Source organism: Equus przewalskii, chromosome 2 (assembly GCF_037783145.1).
Source record: "Equus przewalskii isolate Varuska chromosome 2, EquPr2, whole genome shotgun sequence".
Classification (NCBI taxonomy): domain Eukaryota; kingdom Metazoa; phylum Chordata; class Mammalia; order Perissodactyla; family Equidae; genus Equus; species Equus przewalskii.
In genome coordinates, this window is record NC_091832.1 from 15,929,099 (window position 1) to 15,956,516 (window position 27,418).

The window sequence follows — 27,418 nt, forward strand, 5'->3', positions numbered from 1 at the left end:
TTTTTAGCTTCATTTTAAGTTAAAAGCATGTAAAAGCTTCAACAATTTACCTTTGTAGTATAGTACCATAAAATATCCAGTACCAGAGCCTTTCAGTTAGTAATATTGACATTTATTTTGGCCTGAGCTGTGTATTGGATGCTGCTGTAGGAGAGGAACCTGTGAAAGAGACCAGCTGTAAGCAGAGTATATTAATCAGGGAGACAGATACTGTTTAATACTCTGAAAGATAGTATTCTTACAAAACATAATTTCCTGCCCTGATAAACTGATGTGTCTGTATTTTTCATTTAGAGGTTTTTTTGGGGGGAGAAGGGAGGAAGGTAATATTTTTATTAGGATAGAGTTTGTATTTTAGGTAACCATTGGGTTTTATCTAAGGAAATACATAGGACAGTCAAATAGTGATGGTTCTGAATCTGATCTTTATACATTTAAAGTTTGCTCAAAAACTAAACATCCATAAGTTGAAACTTTTAAAGGATTTTAAAATGTAAATATATTGACATCTCTAGAAAGTTCCTTATTAAATTTCTGAAATTTATTATTCCTTTGTCCATGTGTAAACATCAAAATTCTATGTGAAAAATAAAAATATTTTATAAGATGAGCTTTTAATGGAACAGAAAAGTATTTCTAAACTGCTACAGAGAAGTGATTTTTAAAAATGCAAGTAACAATATCTTCATATCCTAAATGAAAAATCAACCTTGATAGTTATATCCGGGCCAATATTCTTAACTCGGTTCTCTGGACCCCCTCCATTTACATAAACATATCTCTTGATCATTATAGTATTCCTTTCTTCTGTTCTTAATCCTCAAGTATATAAATGTCTCTCATTTTCTTTTTTCTGATTTCTTTTATCTTCTTACCACTTTTTCTTTATCATAAAATGGACCTGAGACCTAAAAAAATTATTGAATAAAGTTTAGCATGATGGGTGAGTGGCTCCTTGACTAGGAGTCCTCTGTTTCTCTTTTGGCTTTACAGTTTACTTGTTCTTGTGACTTTTGGCAAGTTATTAGATTTTTTGAGATAGAAGTCTCAGTAGCTGCTGTGGACTGAATGTTTGTTTCCCCCAAATTCATATGTTGAAATCCCAATCCCAATGTGATGGTATTTGGAGATGGAGACTTTGGGAAGTAATTGGGTCAGGAGGGTGAAGCCCTCATGAATGGAATTAGTGTCTTTATAAGAATAAACCAGAGAGCTGGCCAGCTCTCTTTCCATCATGTGAGAATACCTGGAAGAGGGCTCTCGCCAGAACCTGATCATGTTGGCACCATGATCTTGGACTTCTTGCCTCCAGAACTGTGAGAAATAAATTTCTGTTGTTGATAAGCCACCCAGTTTATGATGTTTTGTTAAAGGAACCTACGCTGACTAAGACAACAGCATAATAATAATAATAATAGATAATTATATTGAGTTTATGTTCCAGATGTCTTTTAAAGAATTTCATTTATGTTAACTCATGCAGTTTTTATAGTAACTCCAAATGATTAAACTGATAGGCATGGATGTTAGGTAAACTGTCCAGGGATACCAAGGACAATAAGGACAAAGGGCGAGATTATGAACCCAGGTAGTCTGCCTTTAAAGTCCATGCTGTTTACAGCTGCACTTTACTGCCAGTAGTATTTGCTATGCCAAAGCCCACAACACTGAATCAAGTTTCTTTGTGCATATTTTGTTGTGAGCTAATGGTCCTTAATTTTAAAAGAGAATCCCCCACATTTAACCTAAAAACTGTATATATGATTAAGTGACATAAATATGATTATAAATGACAGGCAAGTGATAAGTAATCTGTTAGGGCAAGTGGTAATAACTAAAGTGACTCAAAATAGAAAATGCTGCTCTGGGAAGGCCTCTAGGAAGAGGAATGAGACTTTTGAGGAATGAGAATTTTGATGCAGAAGTGTAACTTGTTTGCATAGAAAATAGTAAATGATGTTCCACTTGGAGAATACAGCATGCATGATTGAATGGTAAATAAGAAGTACAGGTGGGCATAATTGAAAACCCTTTTAACCATGGTGAAGAGCTTAGGCAAGGGTGTGAAAATTTTGATAAGGAGTAGAATGATTTGGGTAGAAAGCCTAAAGATATGGGATCAAGAAATTGCTTTGATATGATAGCCTGTCGTGTTGAGAAAGGAATCAAAACAACAGTTAAGAAAGATACTTCCTCTTCATAAAATACTCATTGCAAGAGGAAGATGCTGTATGAGAGGAAAAATAATTTGCCCTCTACCCGTCTAGGTTCTTGGCTGAGACTCCCTCTGAGAAAAAGACAGATTAATAAGGGAAAACCAAATTTAATTACGTACATACAGGAGCCCCACAAAGATAAGAGACTCAAAGGCAGCCAGGCAGTTGAGGCTTATATACCATCCTGACCTAAGGAAAGGGATAGGAGCTGGGGCTTCAAAGGGGAGGAAGACAATTCACAGGAAGGGGAGAAGAACAAATGTTTGGTAAATAAATGTTTGCCTTGCCATGTAGGTAAGTCTCTCAGATATGAAAAATAACACTCTTCCTGGTATAGGCCCTCTTTCTAATTTCTTTTAGGCAGTTAAGGAGGAGATAAAAGCTTTTCCTGAGCTTACCTGGTCTTGGTTGCCATCATCTCAAAATAATCCACATGCCAAAGTGGCACATTCTGGGGTGGCTTGTTCTGAAACCCCTCAATGCTAAGTAGATGGAGTTGCAGTAGTCTCATTTGTGAAATGGTAATGGCCTGGGCTAGGGATATATACATGAATGAGGAAGTTCTTTAGAAAATTAGCATGGTATCAAATTTCTAAATATATACTCATAATTGTGTGTAATATGGTCATTTTACCAGTTTAATTTTATAGATCTTTGTTCTCTAGATACTGTGTGTCAGGCATCATGCTAGGATGTTGTGGGCATATACCAAGAAGAAGGAGATATGATAAGACACATAATTCTAGCACAAAGGCAAAGCATGTATAGAAAGTACTATAAAAAAGATATGAAATATTGTGTGCAGAGGAAGTAGAGGTTATGTTTTACTGGGACCGTGTGGGAAGGCTTCATGGGTTATCTGGCTTGGCTTTGATGTAGAGACAGATAGGCAAGGTAGAGAGGAGCATTCGTTGAGTACATATTTATTGAATGTTGAGTACCTGCCCTGAGCAGGCACTGTTCTGGGTGCTGGAGAAACCACAAATTAGCAAAACACATTCGCTACTCCCATGAAGTTTATATTCTGATGGAGGGTGGTGGGGTAGGAAGGCATGAGATAAGAGGTCATGGTCAAAGATAAGATACAGAAGTGGAAAAGTATCAGGATTTGGGAGAGAACATAGTAGTTCATTTTGTCTGGATGACTTTTTCCTCTTTCAAATTAATTTGTATTACTCATGCTCTTCATTGAGAGAGAGAGAGCATACCTTTTACATTGTAAGTGTAGGGCTAAGTGTTGGGGGAATAGTGGTAAACAAAGACAGACCCATGTTCTCTCCTTAGGAAGCTTTTACTTAAGCAGGAATGATAAACTGATAAGGTAGGATGACATTATATTCATATCATTGCTCATTGTCTCAGCATAGTTAACAATTCCCCATTCATTCTCAAAATAGCATTTGGCTGATAAATTATGTGGTCACCCTAAAAATAAGGGTCTTGAGAACTGTGGGGCCATACTGCAGAGAGGCATAATTTAGTGTAGGAGTCAGGAAAGGTTTCCTTGAAGAACTGATGTTTCAGTGGATGCCTGTCGAATGAACAGAAATAAAGCAGATGAGGGTGATTGGCAGTGTGAAAGAGTGAGGGGAACTTATTTGTGAAAAGACTGATGGTTAAAAAGAGGGCCCCAAATTTCAAGGAACTGACAGATTAGTATGACTGGAGCATAGAGTTGAAGAAGGACAGTAATTTCTTATTTTCACTTTTCCTATCCTATTAGTTTCTATTTTTATATGTTAAAGAACAAAAATTCAGTAGAGTAAATTTCAAGATCTAATTGGCTTTATTTAGAGATTCATGAATCAGGCAACATTTCATCCAGCAAAAAATAGATAGGGGATCTGAGGAGTTATACAAAATGGAAGGTTTTTTTTTTAGGCAGAAAGAAGGTGGGACAAAGAGGTTAAAAGAGTGGATTATTCCAGGCAAGTTCCCTTTCCCTTAGGGAAGGCAGGTGGTTTTACCAGCAGATTACCTCACTAGGGTTGCTCAGGAAATTCCAGACTGATTGGTTTAAAAATCTACTCCTGGGAGAGGCTGAAACTTAGTCTAAGTGACTCCATTTTGGGCCTGTTGTTTCTTTTTAACATATGTTAATTAACAGATAAATATTCTCTTTCACCTTTTGCATTTGCTTTTTAATTTGGCCTTGCTTGTTCAGTGCAACCAAAGGGTATTTTCCTTATTTATTAGTGAAAAGTACCCAGTCCACTGGAAGCTGCTTAGAGTAGAAAAAAGCAAAATTAGCTAGATATTACCTGTGGGTTTTTTTTTGAAGACTGGCAAGCACTTATACTATTCCAAGGGAACTGATGTCAAGGAATAGAAGAAGGAACTCTCAGATTTTAGGCAATTCTTTGTTAAAGAAATGCTTTGAGAAGAATGAATGCTCCAGATTAGTGCATTTTATCTCTTTTATCATGTTGATAAACACAGAAATACGTTTTTTCTCTGTTCGTTCTTTGATTGTCCCCCACTTTTTAAAAAGCTTAAATCATATGTCTTGGTTATTTTGTAATGTTATTCTTTGCTTATAGGAACCTCATATGCTAAAGTAGTGGTTCTCAGTGTTTGAGGCCCTTTCAGAGGGTCCTTGTGGTCAAAACTGTGTTCATAATAATACTAAGATGTTCTTTGCGTTTTTGCTCATAAATTTTTCAGAGGTTACATGACCTGTGATTTTGCTATAGATTGAATGCAGAGGCAGATAGGAGGTCTTCTATTATGCTAAGTATTAAAGCAATAAAAAAAAAAGTTAAAATAATGTCATTCTTCTCACTGTTTTGTTTTGAAGACTATATTTTTCATACAACACAATATTTATATTACCATGTAGTGCATTAGTTATTGTTGGTTTTAAATGAATAAAATTTTGTCTCAGTTTTAATTTCTAATAGGTAAATATCAATAGATATAACTTGCAGAAATAAAAGCTCTTTGGGATTCTTGATAACTTTTAATAGTGTAAAAGGGTCCTGAGATCAAAAATCTTTAGAACTGTTGTGCTAAAGAAAGATTTCCTATCTATTCCCAAAGACATTCTTTTTGAGAAAAGAAAAAATACTTGTCTGTCATGGTATGAGTTCTCCCAGCAGTACACAAGGAATTGAGCACCAGTAGTTTGAGGGCTGATCCTAGGAAAGTGGGCAATTTTCAAGTCAGTTACCACTGAGAGCACTAAGAGCTCAGTTTCAGTGGGGAACTCTGGGAGGCAGTTTAGAACTGTGGGTCAATGAGCCGGGATATTTATTCTTCAGCTTTTCCTCTCACTGAGTGAGTGATGCTGCTAGGGACATTAGCTTTTCGCACTTCTGTCCTGCCCCGCACAAAGCCAAAGCATGCTCCCCAACCAAATAAAACTCCTCAGGCAGAGTTGCAAATGTTTGTACTGAGCAGCCTTCAGAGTGTAGAGATGGATGCAGAGGGGATATGGTTGGGTTCTGACAATGTTTGTCACATGTCTTTCCTTCTTTTCTATTGGCAGAGTGTGTGTGTGTTTTCAGACCTGTGTGTACTCTCGTGTCTTTTTTTTCCACAGCCTCCTGCATTTTCATAGCCTTTGATTTATTTCATAAATTGGGTCCCAACCCAGGAAATCCTTTAAAAAACACCTTCTGTCTGTTAAGGGTATGTATGGGCACAACTGTTCCTTTTAAATTAGTAGACGGAAGGTGCGTCTTTTGGAGTATATTGTTTCTTGTAATTGAAAGAGTCTCTTCCCGGTCATGGCTTAGTGTTTGCCTAAGTGCATCATTCAGAGTTTTAAAACATAAGTGGACAAATTTAGTACTGTTACAGAAGTTGAAATGGCTGTATGTAACTGTTGCTTATGAGTAGTAAGGTCACATATTTAACTCTTTTTTTGTTGTATACTTGGCACAGGGAAGGTGCTTTGAAAGAATTATAAGTAGGAAATAATGTCCCTGTTAGAAATGTAAAATTTCTGAACACTTTAAAGCTGGGAGTAAGGATGGGGTGCTGGTGGTGGTACGAAATGGAAATTCTAAAAAGAAAAACCCTTTAGATTGTGTTATATTTTAGCAGCATTCAATAATCTGAAGTTCCTTAAGTAAAATTAGGAGCAAAAGTAAGTCCATGTTACAAAGCCATGAGGTATCACTTTTATTAAGTACAAGATTTAGGGGAAATTAGGAGACCTAATTTTAAGGTTGTATGTTACACCATGTTATAACATGGTAACATAAATATAATGTTTAATTTTTCTGGCCATAGTTTCTTTATATATAAATGTAAGTGGATTGTCAGCTGTATAGCCCTGGAAGAGAATCTCCCTTGTAAAATTCCACAAGCACAAAGGCTCTGAGGTAGAAACATACTTGTCATGGTGAGAAACAACAGGGAGGCCACTGTGGCTGGACTTATGCGTGTGAGGAGGGAAGAGTAGTAGGACTTGACATCAGAGATGTAAGCATTGGGAGCAGGAGGAAGATTGTGTAGGCCCTTGTATGTCTTTGTAAAGACTTGTGTTTTATTTTGAGGAAATGGAAAGCTATTGGAGGGATATAAGCAAAGTTGTGACATAAGGTGACTTAGATTTTAACAGCATCGCACTAGCCGATGTGTGGAGAATAAGCTGTAAGAGAACAAGGGTAGAAGCAGGGTGATCAGGAGGAAATTGCTGTGAATAGTTTTGCTTAAATCTTCTAATGCATTGTTGTGGAAATTATTGAGGGAGTAAAGGCCAGATAGCAGTATATAAACTCACTGTCCTAAACATGTTGGCCTCTGCAAAAAACTCATAATCTGCAGTTATGCAGCTTTTATTGGAACAAAGAAGAATACGCATTTACTTTTTCTTGAAGTTAAGAGCTAAATTGTGTATTATAGTTCGAAAGTGATGGATTGCAAGTTTATAACAGGAAGATAACTGGAGGATGGATGGATAAATAGAAAAGAAGACATTTTTCTAGGCAGGATACTCTGCACCTTGCTCCATATCTGAGATTGTTGTCATTTGTGTTGTTATTTGTGACTCAGTTTCTTCCATTGTTATACCGAGTTATTTTGTTGATTAAGTGATCCCCCACTGTGTGTCCTCTCGCTCTGAGTCTGAGTAAGGGAGGATTTAGTTAAAGGTATAAGTGAGCAGAGGAAGGAATGTAATCTACATTCGTACTCTTAGAACTAAAAAAACATTATTTCAATTGGACAAATATACTGAGTATACATTATGTGGGAGGCACTATGTGTTGCCTCTAAGACTTACGTGTAAATAGAATTTCGTAGGGGTTTTAAAGCAGAAGAAATACTATCCAATTAGGGAGTTAGACTAGGAAGTGTTTAATGAGGAGTCATTTTGATGAATGGGTAGAATTTAGTTTTTTATAATACTATTGAGAGATTTTTAATGTACAGTTAAGTGAATATTTAGATTTTGTAATTTGAGGAGTTTTGCCGTGAAATTATCACCAGTGTCAAATGAACATTTCTCTCACCCCAAAAGTTTGTTTCTGTCCCTGTGTAATTCATGCCTCCCTCCAATCTTATCCCTAGGCAACCTTGATATGGGGAGAATTGACATCTTAACAATATTGATTATTCCAAGCCATGAAAATTTTTTATTGCTCCATTCATTAGGTCTTTACTTTCTTTTGGGGATTTTTTTTTAGTTTTCAGTGTAGAGGACTTGGGTGTTTCCAGTTAGATTTAATCCTAAATGCTTTGTTTTTGGATGCTACACAGTCATGTGTTGCTTAATGACAGGGATACATTCTCAAAAATGTGACCTTAGGTGATTTTGTTGTTGGCAAACATCATGGAGTGTACTTAACAAACTTAGATGGTATAGCCTACTACACACCTAGGCTATATGGTATTAATCTTATGGGACTACTGTTGTATATACCGTCTGTCATTGACTGAAATGTTTTGGGCACATGACTGTATATTTTAAAATCCATTTTCCAATTACTTGCTGCTAGTATGTAAAAATGTAATTAATTTTGTATATTAAACTTGTATTCTTTAATCTTGTTCCAGTAATTGTTTTGAAGATGCCTTGGGGTTTTTCATATGATCAATTATATCACCTGCAAATAGACAGTTTTCCTGTCCTTCCCCCTCTTCCTCCCCTGTCCCTTCCCACCTTATTGCAGTGAATAGACTCTCCACTGTAGTGTTAATAGAAGTGGTGAAAGTGGGCATCCTTGCCCTATTTCCATTCTTAGGGGGAAATGACCCCTAAGTATAACATAAGCTGTAGGGCTTTTGTAGATGCCCTTTATCAGATTGAGGAAGTTCTTTAGTAAACCCAGTTTGCTGAGAGATTTTATCATGAATGGTTATAGAATTTTGTCAAGTGCTTTTCTGTACCTATTGAAGTAATCATATGGCTTTTCTTCATTCTGTTAGCATGTTGAATTACATTGATTGTATTTTGAATGTTAAATCTTGCATTCCTTGGATAAAACCTACTAAGTCACAGTATAGTATCCCTTTAATATATTGTTGGATTCAGTTTGCTAATATTTTGTTTAGGAGTTTTATATGTATATTCATGAGGAATTTGGATTTATAATTTTCTTTCTTTGTAATGTCTGTCAGGTTTTGGTATTAGGGTTATACTGGCCTCATAAAACAATTTCGGCAGTTTTCTTTCCTCTGTTTTCTGAAGAAGTTTCTGTAGATTGGCATATATTTTCCTTCAGTGTTTCAGAAAATTCATCAGTGAAACCATCTGGGCCTGCAGTTTTCTGCATGGGGAGGCTTTTGATACTTAGTTTATTTCATATAAGACTATTCAGATTTTCTCTTTCTATGCCAGTTTTGGTAAATTATCTTCTTAAAGGAATTTGTCCCTCTCATCTAAGTTGTTGAATTCATTGGTATAAAGTGGTTCGTAATCTCTTATCTTTTGATATTCATAGAATCTTTAGTAACGACTCCTCATTCATTCTTGATATTGATGGTTTGTGTTCTGTCTTTTATCAGTTTAGCTAAGGGTTTGTCAGTTGGGTTAGTCCTTTCAAAGAATCAGATTTTGTTGTTTAAAATTTTTTTCTATTGTCTGTTTTCTGTTTTGTTTATTTCTACTTTTATCTTTATTATTCCTTCTACTTGCTCATTTTTCTACTTACTAATATTTCTAGGTTCTTAAGGGTGCAACTTAGATCACTGATTTGAGAGCTTTCTGCTTTAGTAATAAAAGAATTGAAAGCTGTAGGTTTACCTCTAAGCACTGCTTTAACTGCATCTCACAAATTTTGGTAAGTTGCATTTCATTATCATTTAGTTCAAAATATTTAAAAAATTCTCCTGTGTCTTTTCTGACCCAGGAATTATTTATAAATGTGTTAATTTCCAAATATTTCAAATACTGGGTTTTCTTAGATATCTTGTTGATTTGTAATAAAATTTTTTTCATCTCAGTCTGGCATGTTTATTGAAACTTGTTTTGTGGCTCAGCATGTGCTATATCTTGGTGAATGTCTATGTGCACTTGAAAAGAATATGTCTTCTACAGTTGTTTGCTGTAGTGTTCTCTGATATCATTTAGATCAAGGCATTGGCTAATGTATTCCAATGTTCTTTTTCTTTACTGATTTTTAATTGTCAGTTTTGCTTCATGTATTTTGAAGCTCTGTTATCAGTCACATTCATGTTTATAATTATGTCTTCGTCAGTTATTTCTTTGTCAAGAGTTTTTTCTTTATGAAGGTTTCTTTATCAAAAATTTAAAAAAATCTCTGGTATACTCTTTTTTAATTTAATATTAATATAGCCATTTTACCATTGTACATACTATTCGCATGGTATATATTTTTCCATGTCTTACTTTCAACCTCTCTGTGTCTATATCTTGCAGTTGTGACTTTTGTAGGCCACATTTAGCTGAGCCTTGCTTTTTTAGCATCTCTGATAATCTCTGCCTTTTTATTGGAGTGTTTAGATCATTAACATTAATGTAATTATAGATATCATGAGATTTAGGTCTACATTTGTTTTCTGTTTGACTCTATGTTTTTAATTCCTTTCTTCCCCCCTTTCCTGCCTTCTTTTAGATTATTTGGATATTGTAGTATTCTATTTTACTTTATCTATTGGCTTTTTAGCTATACCTCTGTATGTAGTTATATATTGGAATTTCAGTATACATTTCTAATTTTTTATAGTCTACTCAGAGTTAATATTATACCAGTTCATGTAAATTGTAGACTTCTCCCAACCATATATGGATCCACTTTGCCCCTTTCCTCACCATTCCCCATAGTTGTAATATATATTACATCTGTGTACATTGAAAAGCTTGCAAAACAGTGCTATAAATTTTGCCTTAAATAAGCATATGTAATTTTTAACACCTAAGAGGAAAACAGTAGTCTGTTACTTTCATCTAGATGTTTTACCATTTCTAGTGCTTTAATTAATTCCTCAAGGTCCACGTTTTCCCCCTGCTGTAATCTCCCTTCAGCCTAAAGAACTTTCTTATATTGCAGATCTTCTGGCAACAAATTCTCTTACTTTTTCTTTCTCTGAAAATGTCTTTATTTTGCCTTCATTCATAGAGAATATTTTCATTAGATATACAGTCTAGATTGAAAATTTTTTTAAGTACTTTAAAAATATTCACTGCCTAATGACCTCCGTCAGTTTTTTGAGAAATCCAGTCATTTTCAATCCATGTTTTTCTGTATGTGATATGTCGTTTTTCTCTGGCTGCTTCTTATCTTTATTTTTGAACAGTTCAATTTGATCCTTCAAGCCTCCACTTTATTCTAATCTGCATATGCATAGTTCAGGGGCCAGCCTGAGACTCTTGTAGTGTTTCTTACACAGTATTAAGGCATCCTTTTCGACTTTCTTCCCTGTGGGATTCCCTTCTCTCTCTGGTAGCTGGCTGTGTTTACCTGGGCTCTTTTCCCTGGTTCCTCCTGACAGAAAGACACCTTAAGCTACTTACAGTCCACCTCTACTGCCTGACCTTGGAGCAAAGCTGCAACAAAACAGAAAATTCACCAATGTGCTGGTCTCCCCACGTTTTGACTTCTCTCCACAATCTGCCTGTTTCATTTACTCTTCAGAATCCATAGCTGGTTGTTATCCTGTGTCCCGTCCTGTCCCCTTGGTGTCGCCACCCCCCCCCCCCCAACTTGTAGTTGTTATCAGCAGAAGGTTAGTATGTAGGGATATCACACTACCATGCTGGAAATGGAACTTAAAGAGGTAGGATTTTGACACAGGTTAAGAGGAAACTCCAGAAAGGACCTTTCACAAGCTGACTGGTGCTGCCCAGGTTAGATTCATTGATACTTTCTTTGTCCAGAATTTGGCTTTTGGTTGCAATAATAACAGTTATCCAAATACATTTTGGGATACATTGATACACTGGCTTTACTAATCAGACTACTTCTTGTCTGTTAATAACAGAATCAGTGTACTTACGAATGAAAATATGTACCATACTAGTGAGCATATTAAAGTATGTAAAGAGAGTGTCCCTCTTTCTCTTGACTGAACCAGACTGAAGTATCCATGGAGAATGTCTAATTAAAAGATTTTTTTGAAATTTACTATCTAATGTCTAATGGCTGAAGCTATGAATCTGGCTTTTGGGGAATATATTGCCTCATACCAAAGCCGTCTTCTTTCTCATTAATCACCATTGAATATTCGCCTGTTATCAGCAGGTCCTCAGCATCAGTAGTAGATATGTTCTAGTGGTCATCATAGCAGGTAGCACTGATTGTGTGTTTCAGATTCTGTGCTAAGTACTTCACATAAATTGCTTAATTAATGCTCTTAACAAACCTCTAAAGGAAGTGGCATAAATCTCTTTTTATAGATGAGGAAAGTGCCTAAAGGTTGAGTAATTTGCATGAAATCACACAACACAGGCTTGCCTCTTCCTACCAGTGGGGAGGAGTGCGAAGTAAATAGTCAGCCAATCCTCTGGACTGAGATGACTGAGTTGAGTTGGAAGAACATGAGATTTGCAGCTTTCTAAAGAAATTTTCTGTGTTAATTTAGGTTTAGCTAAGGTGGCTGACACCAAAGCTGAAGCATAGACAAAGTTGTCTTTGTAATTCTTTCACTTGTATTTCTGAAGCCCTTTTCCATTTTCATCTCACTCTCAATGTGTACCCAGCACCCAAGTACTAGATTCTACCTTCTAGGGGTGACCCTTGTCTTTTTTTTTTCTTTTCTTTTCATTTCAATCAAGATGCCTTTTCCCTACTCTTGTAGATTATCTGATCAGAGAAATTCATGTGAGGGATTAAATGATAAATAGATTCATCTTAGAAATGTATCTCAGTGAAATTGCTCTCTTTGTCGTCTGGTATGATCTTTTAAAAATGCATGTTCAATTGGGATCATGTGTGGTACAAATATTTTTTGCCATAGAGGGAGAACATGGAACTAGCATCATAACCACAAATTGTTTATAGGTGCCCTTCTTTAACTTTCAGCACTGAAGTTGCTATCTCTCGAGGGCTCACCAAAGTAATAAAAACCGTCTCTTATGAGAGAGGAGTTGTCACAGTCTATATCCAAAATTCGAAATGTAGAAAACCTTCTATGTTGATTTTTCCACCCCTGTTAGCTCTATAAACAGTGCGTATGAAGTTGTGTTATTCAGGATATTGTTCAGTTGTAGTAACAGAAAAAGGAAGAAAAATAAAACAAGTGAGAGCCTTAAACCGGAGAGATTTGTTTCTCTCTCAGGTCAAAGTCCAAGCTGATAGGTGGATTAGGTGGATAACCAGCTCTGTTTCACAAGGTCATTCAGGGGTTCATGTTCCTTCTAATCTTCTCTTTCCAGTGTTCCCCAGGGTGTTATCCTCAGCTTTATAGTTAAGATGGCTACCACCATATCTCTGTCCCCCAGCCTGCAATAAGAGGGAAAGAGAGAATGGAGGGCAAGCAAGTTCCTTTCAAAGACGTGACCCAGAAGTTGTACATATCACTCTTGCTCATATCCCATTTGCCACACCTTAGTCACATGGCTACAACAAGCTGCAAATGAGGCTGGAAAAGGTAGTCTTTAGCTGGGCAGCGAGGAGTCGAGAACTATAGAGTTCTATTACTAAAAGAGAGAGGAGGGGAGAATGGATATTAGGGGACCATTAGCAGTCTCCACTACAGACATTTATAATGTTTGCTAACCTGTCCCACAGTCAATTAAAAGAGTTGGTAAGGAGTAGCCATACCAATGGACTTTGTGATGTCATGTCAGTAGAATATTAAAATAACAGTAGAAGAGATTTCAGTAATGATTTAAGTTCATTTTCAGAAACAAAGCACAAAACTAGATATTGGAGAATTTGATGAAATACCTTAAATTATGTTAAAGTTGCTGGATATATGAGCTAATAATTATGTATTTTGTTCTTGTATTTTAGGCCTCAACTCCATATAGCATAGATTCAGATTCTTTGGGAATGGAGTGTATTATTTCGGGAAGTGCCTCTCCAACTCTGGCAATCAACACTGTGACTAACAAAGTAATTCCATTTTTCTAAACACTTTTGAAATGTCTTTGAGTAATACATTTGATTTGCCTTTGTAATATCAATAGAGTTCTATATGGTTCAGTTTAAAGATGATACAGATTTGGCCAACCCATACATGGCAGCTTGAAAGCTGAATCCACAATGTTTTGAGGAATACACAAATTAGAAGAAAGTATTTCTCTGGAGAAATTGGAAGATGCTTATTGTGAAGCTCTATGTTCATTTAAATTCTTGACACTGCCAGTTCCCATTGGTGGAATTTTTGAGTCAGCATTTTATTGAATCAGTTTGTTTCAAAATCGTCAATTGCCCCTCTGAATATGTGATTGAAAAAGAGATTGTCAAATTCCCAGGGAGTCAAGAGAATCCAGTAAAATAAATAATTCGGACAAACTCATAGAGTTCATTGGAATGGTAGTCAACCTGTTTCATTATATTCAAGTGTAGGTACATTAAAAAAAATTCTGCTGCATTTTTTTTTTTTAAGCAAGGGTCAAAACTTTTTGCCAACTCATTAATACTTAGTGGGGTACAATTGTCTTGTCTTTATAAGGTACTTAGTCTCATCTCTCAGAACTCTAAAACGGCTCTGGGAAGTTCATGTAGTAACTCAGTTCAGTGCTTCTCTTTCCTCCCTTAATGAACCACGAGCACCTTGAAGCCATACATTTCTCACATTCATGTTCATACTCTCTTTCAGTCTTGCTTTCACCCTCTCCTTTTGTCTCCCATGCTTTCACTTGCGCTTGCTTTTTCTCTGTCTCTCGCTCTTCCACTTTGTCTTGCACACACATAAACACAAACACAAATGCTAATATAGTATACATAAGATTTTTTTATTTGTAGAAAGGTAATGAATAAACAGGTAGAAGACAAATTATAATCAGAATGACCAATCAGATTTCCAATTTAGAAAGGAAACTGGAAGCTGAGGTGTAAAGTAGTGGTTTTTCCCAGATATCAATCCATGTAATGATTCCGTCAGAATCACTTAGGGGAGGGGGGTGTGTATGTGTGTTTGGTGGTGGTGGTAACTCCCAGATTCCATTGCAGGACTACCAGATCAGTTGCTTTGTCCTTGTTGGATAAGCCCAGAAACTGTACTTTTAAAGATCATCCCTAATAGTGCCCAATTAGACTTGAGTTTCTGGTGAAGAAGATGGGTTGGAATCAGAAGTATCCAATAACTGCTCTTTGCAGTGGTCCAAGCAGAAGGTACCGAGGCCTAAACATAGGCAGTTATGGCTATTAGGAAGCAATTAGGAAATAGTAATGCTGGGACTTCATGACTAAATAATATGGGGGGTCAAAGGAGCTGCAGACTTCTGCTTCCAGATACGATGAAATAGCTAATATCAGATTAACCCCCCCCCCCCCAATAAAATGGCAGCCAGGACTTCGGCGGTGAAGATCCCAGAAAAAAAGGGAAACACATTGAGATAAACCCTGCAGATTTTCTCTTTGGACATTTCTCAATTCTCAGTGCAGTGTAGAGGCTGAACAGAACATAGCAGCCTAGAGCCGTCATTGAGCTAGGGAGATAAAAACTGGAGTTTGGGGATGCCAAACAGCTGGAGCTTAAGGACTAAGCTCCTGAGGAATCTCAGAAGTGAGCTCAACTTTTTGCAAACAATATCCCCTTAAGGTGTTTGCTAACTCCTAACCTGTGTGTGCTTGTGCTCAGACACAGACAAATCAAATAGACTTTTTACTAGCCAGAATTCAGCAGTCTCACAGAGAAGCGGGCGCAAAAATTGTAGTTCATGATCTTCAAGGATGAGGGAGCCATGATACATGCCAGGCTTTCAAGTTGATACCTCAGAAGGGTTATGTTCTGTGAGTGAGAACAAACTAGAATAGAGCAGCCTCAGATTTTTATTAGGGTGGTATGGTTGTATTCTTCTACTTGCCAAAAGAAAACTAAATCCTTTCTGGAAGAAGATAGCATTATCCCAAGCTTTTGCAAGTTTTTATAAGTAAAGTCTCACCTTCAGTCAAAATTTTTAGACATTCTAGGACATAGGACAAAAATACCGAGGTGGGGGGGAAAAGGGCAGTATGAACATATCTACAAGTGATATAGATATTGATTTTAAAATAAGTCTGACTAGCATATTCAAGAAAATAGATGAATTATAGAAAATTTATTAGAGAATTGGAATCTGTGTGGGAGAACCAAGAGGAAACTGTAGAACTGAAAAATATAATAACTGAAATTAAGATTCAATAGATGGGTGTAACAGCAGATTAGACTCTTTAGGGAAGAGAATTAGTGAACTGGAAGATAGGTCAATAGAAAATATGCAGATTGAAACACAAGGAAAAAGTAGTGGAAAATTCAGGAAAATTTAAGAGATAAATAGGATATGGGGGAAAGATCTAACAGACTTGTTATTAGAGTTCCAGAGAAGAGGAAAAAAAGAATAGAGAAGAAGCAATATTTTAATTTTCTAAAACTGATGGATGGTAACACAGTACAGATTCAAGAAGTTCTGAGAACCCCAGGAAGGGTTAATGGAAAGAAAACCTTACCAGGCAAGTAAAAATGAAACTGCTAATACAAAGTAGAGGAAGATTGGCATGGATGTTAGCTTAGAGACAATCTTCCTCGAGCAAAAAGAGGAAGCTTGGTAGCAGATGTTAGCTCAGGACCAATCTTCCTCACCAAAAAAGAAAAGAAACTGCTAAAAAACAAAGATAAAGCGGAAAAATCTTAAAATCAGAGGGAAAAAACAGGCAACTTCAAAGGAGCAACAATAAGCCAGACACAAACTTCTGAATAGAAATGGTTAAAATCACACACTAGAATGGAATTGTTATAGTGCTGAAAAGAAATACCTGCCAATCCAGAATTCGAAAATTAAAACTTCTGTGGAAAATGGAGGTTAAATACGTTTTCACAGAAACAGAACCCTGAGAGAATATGTTACTAGTGCTTCATTATTAAAAAATTAAAGGTGAGGGGGCCGTCCCCGTGGCCGAGTGGTTAGGTTTACGTGCTCCGCTGCAGGCAGCCCAGTGTTTCGTCGGTTCAAATCCTGGGCGCGGACATGGCACCACTCATCGAGCCACGTTGAGGCAGCGTCCCACATGCCACAATTAGGAGGACCCACACTTAAGAATATACATGTACTGGCGGGCTTGGGGAAGAAAAACAAAAAGGAAAAAAAAATTAAAGGTGATTAATTTTTTAGCTAGAAGGGAAATTATCCTGTGCAGAAAAGATGGGAATGGATAATGACTGGCTGGTGAGTGAGGATTGGGAGAGTGCATGAGCGGGCCTTCTCGAGTGCTGGTGTAATGTTCTATATCAGCGGTTCTGTGGCCTTTGGACGCCTGGGTAACCAAGACCCTTTTAGGGATTCCACGAGGTCAAAACTCTTTCTATGATAATATTAAAACATTATTTGCCTTTTCCTTCATGCATTTTCACTGGTGCAGCAAAAGCAATATTATGTAAGCCTTAGCATAAATCAAGGCAGTACTCTAGTAGTCGTTGTATTTTTCACTGCCACACGCTTAAGTAAAACTAGTACTTAAAAAACACCAATATCCTTGGTGAAGCAGGAGAAATAGTTTTATTAAACTGTTGACCTTTGAGTACACATCTTTTTAATATTCTGTGTGATGAAATGGGAGGTATGCATAAAACCTTACACTACATACTGAAGTACAGTAGTTGCTTCAAGAAAGAGCATTTGTGTGATTGATTGAGTCCGATGTTGAACTGGCTGCTGTATTCATGGATCATTTTTTTTTTTGCTTGAAAGACAGCTGACACTGGTGGTTCTGATTTGGGCATTTGGCAGATGTTTTCTTGAAAATGAACGAAGTGAGTCTGTCACTTCAAGGAAAAGAATTGACAGTATCTCTTGTCAGTAATAAAATTTGAGCTTTTAAGCAAAAAATAGAAGTTTGGAAAACTTACATCCACCACGAGGAGTCTGGTAGCTTCATAGTCTTTAAAGACTTGTCTAATGAGATTATTGGTGTGGTTCACAAGTGATGTTTTGATGTCATATACTGAAATTGTCCGTATTTGGAAGATCTGCGTAACTTAGTGAACCAGTATTTTTCACGTGACCAATGCGTAATGTTACAAAATCATGCATGGATAAATGATCCATTCAAAGTACAAGGTAGAACAGTGGATTTTATGTAACAGAGTACAAAAAAAATTATCGATATGGTTTCAGATTCCACATTTTAGCTAATCTTTAAAAAGTGTGACATGTCATGTTTTGGTGTAGTATCAAAAAAGACTATCCACAATTATCTGAAAAGTCTATTAAAATATTCTTCCCCTTTCCAAATATATATATGTGTGATGCTGGGTTTTATTTCTATACTTCCACCTAACAACTTATTGTAACAGATGGAATGCAGAAGCAGATGTGAGAATCTAGCTGTTTCCTATTAAGCCAGGCATGGAGATTTACAAAAGTGTAAAATAATGGCATTCTTCTATTTATTGGGAGAAAATATTTTTTATGTTAACTTATAGTTGGGTTTGTAGTTTTTATTTTTAAATTAATAAATTAAAAAAATTTTGGTTTAATTTTTTATACGCCGTTTATTGATAGGTGTATCAACAGAAACAAAAGCTCCTTGACTCCTCAACTCTTAAGACTATAGAAAGGTTATAAGATCAAAGTTTAAAAACTGCTTGTCTATACTTTGATCTGGGTGGTGATTACATGAGTATACCCATTTTGTAGTAAATAAACTAGTAATCTCTGCACTTTACTTTCTATATATGTTCATTTTAATAAAAATGTTTATCTTTCTTCTAAATAAAATAAGCTATGACGGTTCGTCCAAGATGATGGAGAGTATTTCTGGTTTGAGTGATAGGTAACTGAGCATGGACAGGAGAGAAGGAGCGTCCAAGAAAATGACCATAGAATGCTTGTAATTTGTTGATATTCTATTGTTTTATAGCTTTTGTTTATTCCTAGGAGCCCTGAGGTGGTGGTGGTTTTTTAAATGAAATTTACACTGGAAATATTTACCAGAAAAATCTTTGCCAGGGTTTTCTTTATTCCATCACATTTTTTCTTACTCTCTTTTCCCTTATTAGTTCCTAGACACATAATTTTTTCTAGCTGATATGAATGTGGGACAGTTTGGTTTTGCGTTAAGAATAGTGGCTTTTATGTCTAGTTTTCTACTGTTTAGCCTTTTTGGCAAATGTTTTTGAGCATTGAGCATGATTCCATTTTCAGCACAAACAGAAGGATTGTTGATAGCTCAGTTGGTTATTAAATTCAGTAAATATTTATTAATTGTATACTGATTAGAAAGCATTATGTTATGATTACTTATTGGGGACTCAAGGAGCCAACAGTCTAGTAATGAATAGAAATTTGGTAAAAATTAGACCATAAAGCCAAATGTATTAATTGTTCCTAAGGAAGTAGGAGCATAGAAAAGAAAGTTGGTAGTAACATCTGAATAGGACCTTGAGAGATAGTTAAGCTAGTTTTCTATTTTAAAAATATCTTTTTTTGCTGTTTTTAATTGAAAATTATAATGCTTTTTATAAAGAAATTTGAGCATTGTAAAAATGTACACCGTCAGTGACAAAAGTCTTCAGGAGTACCTAGGCCCCTGCCCCCTGCCAGTTAGCCGTTGTTAACAGTTTGGTATGTATTGTCCTTCGCATCTAATGCATGTAACAACATATTGTTGTTATATTTTAAAATTAGATCACATATCTATGATTTTGCAAATGTGTCAGACAACTGAGTTTCCAGTTTTCAATATTATAAACAATGTGATGCCTATGATTTCTTTTTTAACTTTCTATTTTTTGTGTTCTTATTTTGAGGCCTAAGATTTTGGTAGAAGAGAGCATCGATTTTGTTGAAAGCTTGAGTTTTAATGAGTTTTAGTGAATTTGTGCATTGTAGAAATATTTAACAGTAAAAATTACTGTAATCCCCTCTTATTAAATGTTGATGAATTAATTACACCTGACAGTAAATTGAAAATGTGTACCTCTGGATAGGATATGTCCTTTAGTTTGAGAGTACATTATTTTATGGTGAACATGGAGTTAGTGATGAAGGGCATGGCATTGGAGTAGGTAAGCACCAAAGGAAAGACCACTAACATTTTGTCTTACTGCCATATACCAACTTAGTTGTACTTTCTGTAGTTGTTTAAAAAGTACTCTTTATAATGGGAACTACTTATTCAAATGTTGCTTTTCTTTTTATTCTAGGTAACATTGTACAACACTGATCAGGATGGTAGTGATAGCCCACGCAGTAGCCTTAACAACAGTCTCTCAGACCAGAGTTTGGCATCTGTTAATTTGAACAGTGTTGGAAGTGTGCATAGTTATACACCAGTAAGTCTTGGTGAAGTTAACGTCTTTGTTGAGTACTTATTTAGTGCTTAAAACTAAACCAAATGTAATTGAAATGCAAATAAAAAGTGAAGATGTGTGTTTCTCACTAGGCAATTCATTAGCTTAGATAAGTACAGCAGATTTCTCCCTTGATAGTGTTTTAATTGAGTACTTATATTTTACTAAGTTAGATACAAATATATGGTTGTACTACGTTGTATATTTTGCTGTACTCCATCTGTCCCAAGTGAAAAGCAATTGGACTAGGGAAAATATTTGTGCTTTAGTCTAGCAAAGCTATATTTGATATTTCTCTTGGGCTCTGTTCTGTCTACTGGGGAGGACAGCTGCCAGATGATTTGAAAAGAAGTATCAGATAACCCAAGGGTCACGTTCTTACAATAGGTAACAAAATCAGCACAGCAGCAAGAATACTTACACACAGTTCCCTGTATAGCATAGCTTTGTTTTCCAGGCCAAAATTGAAAACACAAGACTGGTTAACAATTGGGTACCAGGTCATCCTAACCTTTGAGATTTGTAGAATCCCCTTCTCAGATCTACAGCTGGAAAACAAGGTGATACACACATCCTCTAAGCTCTTTTACCAAAAACTCCATACACAGCACTGTTCATTGGTATAAATTTGATCTCACCAGATCGTTCCCTGTTGCAGGATGAGTAAGTAGGTAAACACTTACACAGGACAAAAACATAAAGAGGGGAAACCTGAAATAAAATAACACAAGGGAAACAAAAACTCAGAGACAAAATTAAAATTCACATTGAACGTAGGAAAAAAGAAAGGTGACTCTGCAAAACTGTTATTAGTGCTCTAGGGGGAAAAAATAAAATATTCTCCCAGAATGCAGTAGAAACAGATAAAAGAAATAACAATTATGTGAAAGAAGACTGTTGATATGGAAAATTGAGAATTATAGGTGTCCTTGAAGAAGAAACTAGAATAGTTGGTCCAGAAGCAATTTTCAGAAGAAATAGAAATTAAAAGTGGTACTGAGTTCTAGGAAAAGTTAATGGGGAAAAAAATCTATTTAGACACACCATGACAAATTTTAAAGTTTTAGAAGTAATCATCCATATAAATACTCTGGCAGAAGAAATAAGATGCATTCAAAGAAACACAAATCATACTTCTCTTCCATAATACTAAATGCCAGAACTTAATGGAACACTTTATGCAGAGTTTAAATATTATACTCAACCAAATTTTTACTCATGTGAAGTCAAGAGATTCTTTGATATACAGAGCTTAGAAAGCATCCTACTCTTGTTTTCACGTGCCCTTCCTGAAAAAGTTACTTAGCTGATCAAGAAGTGAATTAAATTAAAGCACTCAGTTATGATATAAAAGGACTAGTTGGAGAATTGAAGCAAACTAAACAAAGATTTAATGATTTTAAGTGGCTTTTAAAGTAATTTGAATGTAGAAAATCTTGAGGGGCTGGCCCCGTGGCTGAGTGGTTAAGTTCATGCACTCCACTTCGGTGTCCCGGGTTTTGTTGGTTTGGATCCTGGGCATGGACGTGGTATCACTCATCAGGCCATGCTGAGGTGGCGTCCCACATGCCACAACCAGAGGCATTCACAACTAGAATATACAACTATGTACTGGGGGAGCTTTGGGGAGGAGGAGAAGAAGAAGGGAAAAAAAAAGATTGGCAACAGTTGTTAGCTCAGGTGCCAATCTTTAAAAAAAAAAAAAAATCTTGAAACCAAATGAAATCAAAGAACACAGGGTCCAGTATCAGAAAATAAAATAAGAGGAAAAATTAAAGCATTTATAGAACTAGGTGACAGAAGTAAGAACAAACATGTCTGTTTTGCTAGTACACGTAAGAGGGTTAAACTCCACTATTAAAAGCTAGACGTTGTAGACTGCTTTTTTTCATTTAACAACCAGATATCAAGCAGTTGTCAAGCACACCTTAAGTAACAGTATGGCATCAGCTGCTGGTTGGGCTTGTCACATATCCACAGGTTGAGCCTATGAGGACACAGTGAGCCCAAATGCATTGACACAGTTTATTACTCATGCAGACAGTTTAAGTATGGTGTCAGTTCCCCACATCCCACAGGATGACACCAAACCAGAGGAGCCAGATGATAGACCTCACAAGTGTTAGGCCACTGTAGCGGGGGAACAAATTCATATTGCAGTTAAGCAGTTGTGTAACTTGCAGCTCTACCCTAAGAGAGTAAGTTAGAAAGTCCCCTGCTTCACTGGAAACAGAGGCAGATGACAAACTGTCTCTTGGCAGCTTCCTGCAGGATAGAGTGGTGGATGAGAAACTGCTCTATGGCTGCCTCCCACAAGACAGGAAGGAGGATGAGAACTTGCTGCTCATAAGACCACTCACGATGCCATGTTCCAAGATAAGCATGGAGTGTTCCACCAAGGGTTAGATCATCCTGCCATTGAGCCTTGCCTAGATGGCCTGTGTGGAGACATGTGAGGTCACCAGAGTGCCAGTGGTGGAGCCATTACCCTACACAAATCACATTTTTCATGTTATTGCAGACTAGACTCCTTGTGAGCATCATTTTGAATGACTGCATAAATTTACAGTGTGTTTGTATCTTAATTTTTCAAAACACTGAATGATAGTGTACCACCCCTTGATACAATCTTTAAGAGATACAGCAGACATTTTTTATTAGTTTTATTTCTAGTGGTGCTGTCTTCAAAGATAATTCTTACTTTTTAGGTGTTTATCGTGCTTTTTTTTTTCACCTGCATAGCTCAAGGCCCTGATCTATATGTTTTTCTCAGAATCTCCTTTGTCTTTTACCCATCATTTCTCATTTCCAGTTAGTTTCATTTTAAAAAAAATCCCCTCAAAGTGAAGAGTTAAGTGTATTGAAATTCCTTGCTGCTTTGGGCAGTGCCACGCAAGCTGACTCATAGTACTCAGAGTATTTGGGTTTAAATACTTAAAAATTAATTAAATAAGTGAATGAGAAATGTTGAATAGTTTCATAATATAGTGGAGTTTGAGATGAAATTACTTCTGTAGAAATCAAGATGAAGATTCTACACAAACTGGAAGGGTTGCAGGCCTAGCTTATCACTTAGTTGTATAATCTTGGGAAGATCATTTAACTTCTTTGAACTCTTTCCCCTCCTCTGTGAAATGTAGAGCTTGGATTAGATTTCTATGGTTCTTCAAGATCCAAATTAGCGATTTTGTGTCTGTCCTTTATTTTTGTGTCTTTTATGTGTACCCAACTCAACAGAGGATGGGAAAGCCAAAGACAGGGAAGTTATTTCCTTTGGATTCTAGAAACTATTCTAATATTTTCAGTCTTATATTTTATGTAACAAATCAATTCTGATATAGAGCTACTAATTTAGTAGTATTTTTCTTTTAATGTTAGGTGACAAACCATCCAGAACCAGTCTCTCAGTCATTAACTCCTCAACAGCAGCCACAGTACAACCTTCCAGAACGAGACAAACAACTACTTTTCTCAGAATATAATTTTGAAGATCTCAGTGCCTCATTTCGGAGCCTTTATAAGTCAGTTTTTGAGCAGTCACTTAGTCAACAAGGTGAGTTTTTTTTAATACTTTTTTTATAAAGTAAGTTTTTATTGAAAATTTTTAACAATTATTTTCATATTGCAGCTTATATTTCCTTAATCTTAGAACATTCATCATGATCGGGATTGAATGAATGCTCTTTGTGCGTTTACTATTCTCTGTGTATATTTATATCATAGCACAAGAATGGCAGGTAAATTTCTTCTTGCCTGCCTACTTCACTTGATTGCTAGTGGCACCCTGAAACACTGTTGAAGAATTCTGACACTGCATCTATGCCATGTGTGAAATACTGCCAGGGTTAATTAATGATGTCTGGCATGTGAAGTATTTGATTGGTAAATGCTGCACCACAAGAATAAATGTGTCTTGCCTTTCTGTTCTGACTGATATTAGCAAAGAGATAGCTATTGGAATATGGTAGCACCAAATTTGCAGTTTCATGTATGGCACTTACAAGTGAACACATTGGTTGGTGGTAAGCTCTGGGTCATTGTTTTATACAACATACTTCAATTAGATTGTAACTCTAAAAGTGATTTTGGTTGAGATGCAGTATTAGATTTACCTCCCATTAGCTGCTGGTTTAATTTTAGTTAGAGTCATGTGATAGAATCTAGATGTCGCATTGTCTTCCCTCCATAGAACACTAGTTAGAAATTCTTGGGAACTGTACTACTGAAGCATTTCCTAGTTGCTTTGTTTGGCAGATTAATTATTTATACCCAAACTGAGAGAGTTTATCTGTTCATAGCAGTGAACATAATAGACAAAAATCCATGTCCTTATACAGTTTACATTTTAATACAATTATGTGTCACTTAACAACAAGGATACATTCTGAGAAATGCATTGTTAAGTGATTTTGTCATTGTGGGACCATCATAGAATTGTACTTACACCACCCTAGATGGTATAGCCTACTACAAACCTAGGCTCTATGGTACTAATCTTACGGGACCACTATCATATATGCAATCTGTCATTGACCAAAATACCATTATGTGGCACATGACTGTACTGTCAGATATTATGAAAGTTAATGTATATGCAAGTGTTACACATATTGATGAATCAATAGCTTGTACAGGAAGTTGGTTTTTCTGGTTTAAAGTAAGATTTTGTGTATTTTCTCAAAGTTTATCTTAAACTTTCTATCTATGAAAGTACAAAAAGAATAAAAGACTTTGCTAAGCAGATCCAATGTTGGTGATCATAATAGAAAAATGCTGTCTTTGAAATAACAATGGTGACAATTTCTGAAGCCTACAATGCTGTGTCATCACACTAATAGCAAAAAGAGCATTGGTAGGAATTCTGGATTTTAGTCTAGGTTCTATCATTAAAGTCAACTGAGTTAACTTCAGCTCTCTAGACCTCAGCGACCCCATTTGTACAGTGAAGATTAGACTAGTTCGATGGCTTTCACATTACTCTCTTTGGAGTGTTTGGCTTTTGCGAAGGTCTCAGGGAGGAGAAGTGGGGGGATGAAGAGGGAGACCTGGCAGCTTTCCTTCCCTGGCTTCAACAAAAGCGGCTTTACATTTATCAGTTTTACCTATTGGGCTTCTGACAGATGTTTTGTTTTAATTTAAAAACAATTTGGGATTGAAAATGTTCATATAGATTGTATCTGGATTCCAATGCTGGGTTAAACTGCTAGGACTTTAGTGGAAATAGGTAATAAAAAAAGTGCTTTCTTTCATTTTACTGTAATAATCCTATAAAGTCCCTGTAAATGATAGTTTTCCGGGGCTAAGGCAAGAACTTTTATTAACTCTGCTACCTATAAAACCTTAACTTATTAGGTTTTAAGATTATCTTACAATGTATTTTAATGCAGTTTTACTATTAATGACAAGTATGATAATAACCATATTTTTGTTTAAAAAGTTTAACTTATTGACTGACACTAGGGTGTGGGATTTTATTATTTATTTAATAAAATTTTTTGCATTTGGTTCAGCAAAACATTGTATGAGCCATCCTTTGGGATATGAAAAGAGCCTGGTTATATAGAACCAAATGTTGCAATAAGATTTATTAAAATGAGTGTTTGCTTGCAAACTAAACAGACATTATTTTTAACATTAGACATTTCTGGCCTACTCATCATAGCAGCTAACATTTACTGAGCTCATCCTGCAGCCTGTATTTGCACCATGGCATTTAATCCTCACAATTCTATGAAGTAGGTACTATTATTTTACCCATTTTTAGTTGAGGTAATTGTGGCTTGGAGAGGTTAATAGTTTTCTGAAGTTACCAAGTGTGTAAATGGCAGTGCAGAGATTTTAATCCCTCCCTAATTTCTGGTGCTATAAAATATACAGTCTTAACCCCTCAACTGTATGTGTCACAAGAATGTTCCATAAGATTAATGAAAAAGAACAGTGGAGATAGCCGTTTTGTTTAGTCTTCAGAGTTCTAGCCACCTTGGACTTAAAATTTTTGGTGTAGTCAAAGAAAGGGATCAGAAATAACTGAGCTTTATTTCTCTCCCCCTCTTCTGTCAAAACCTTGGTCTTCAGGCCTAGAGAGACCCAACGCCTTTCCCACTTTTCCCTTAACATTTACTTATCTTTCAAGACTCAACTCAGATACTGCCTTTTCAAGGAAGACTTTCTCTATGTCTCCAGCCCCTGCCTAGCTGAACAGGCAGGAAGCAAAGTTCCTGTATCCCTTCCTTATACTTTTGCCTTAGTACTTGCATTGTTGGACATAATCTTCTTAAGTGACTGTTCCACTAGACCTTGAGCTGCTCGAGGGCAGGGAATGATGTTTCTTTACTCTTCTCAGTAACCCCTGAGCTCATGTGTTTGGTGGATGTTCCATCGACACTGGTTAAACTGAACCACAATTACCTCCTATTGCTCCTGTTGCTCTGTACAGAGCAAATTGCCTTTGCTCTGTAAATAATTTTGCAAGTGTTTGTCATAAAATATAACTGAAATCTGACCATAAATGATCTTGCTTTCTCTGTTTTTAGGTTTGATGAACATCCCTTCTGAATCTTCCCAGCAGTCCCACACTTCGTGTTCCTATCAGCACTCTCCTAGCAGTACAGTGAGCTCTCACCCACACAGCAACCAAAGCAGCCTGTCCAACAGTCATGGCGGTGGCCTCAATACCACGGGCAGTAATTCGTCAGTTGCGCAAGTCTCGCTGTCCCACCCCCAGATGCACACACAGCCATCTCCACATCCGCCCCATCGACCGCATGGTTTACCACAGCATCCGCAGCGTCCCCAGCACCCAGCACCGCACCCGCAGCAACACAGTCAGCTCCAGTCCCCTCACCCCCAGCATCCCTCTCCACATCAACACATACAGCACCATCCGAACCATCAGCATCAGACGTTAGCACATCAGGCACCCCCACCCCCACAACAGGTATCCTGTAATTCTGGTAAGTTTTTTGTTTCCTGACTTGTGTTTGACTAACTATGAATTAGAATCTGTCCTTTGTCATTTGTGGCTTAAATATATTTACTACCAAAACTCTTCTCATCTCACCTTTGTGTTTCCTTGCTGTCATCCTGCAGTTGTAACTCATTCAGTCCGTAGATTGACCTGGAGATTTTCTTGATTACATTTATTGTGGTAACATAGGCAAACTCAGCAACCCTTTCAGGTTTTGGTTTTAACTCTTGTTTTGTCCTTTGGGAAAACTAGTGTTTCTGTGAGTATTTGAAAGAAGAATGGAATGCAGTCTGTCTGTAATTTATTGTGATTCAGTGTGGTAAAGAAGAAAGAGTATAGATTTATGTCAGAAAGACTGTATATGAATCCTCTTTATGACTCTTATGAC

At 36.5% G+C, this 27,418-nt stretch overlaps 1 protein-coding gene across 19 annotated transcripts in view; it reads left to right on the forward strand.

The window, feature by feature from the left end:
- FOXJ3 (forkhead box J3) overlaps nucleotides 1-27,418 on the forward strand; it is a 133,944-nt gene that overhangs the window by 85,434 nt on the left and 21,092 nt on the right. For 10 of the 19 annotated variants that reach the window (XM_070609995.1, XM_070609996.1, XM_070609999.1 and 7 more), the window contains exons 6-9: nucleotides 13,580-13,681; nucleotides 19,917-20,045; nucleotides 23,442-23,616; nucleotides 26,597-27,016. In XM_070609995.1, the coding sequence (XP_070466096.1) occupies nucleotides 13,580-13,681; nucleotides 19,917-20,045; nucleotides 23,442-23,616; nucleotides 26,597-27,016 (826 nt within the window). The remainder of the gene's footprint in view (nucleotides 1-13,579; nucleotides 13,682-19,916; nucleotides 20,046-23,441; nucleotides 23,617-26,596; nucleotides 27,017-27,418) is intronic. The other 9 variants (XM_070610006.1, XM_070610005.1, XM_070610009.1 and 6 more) reach the window with 1 other exon arrangement.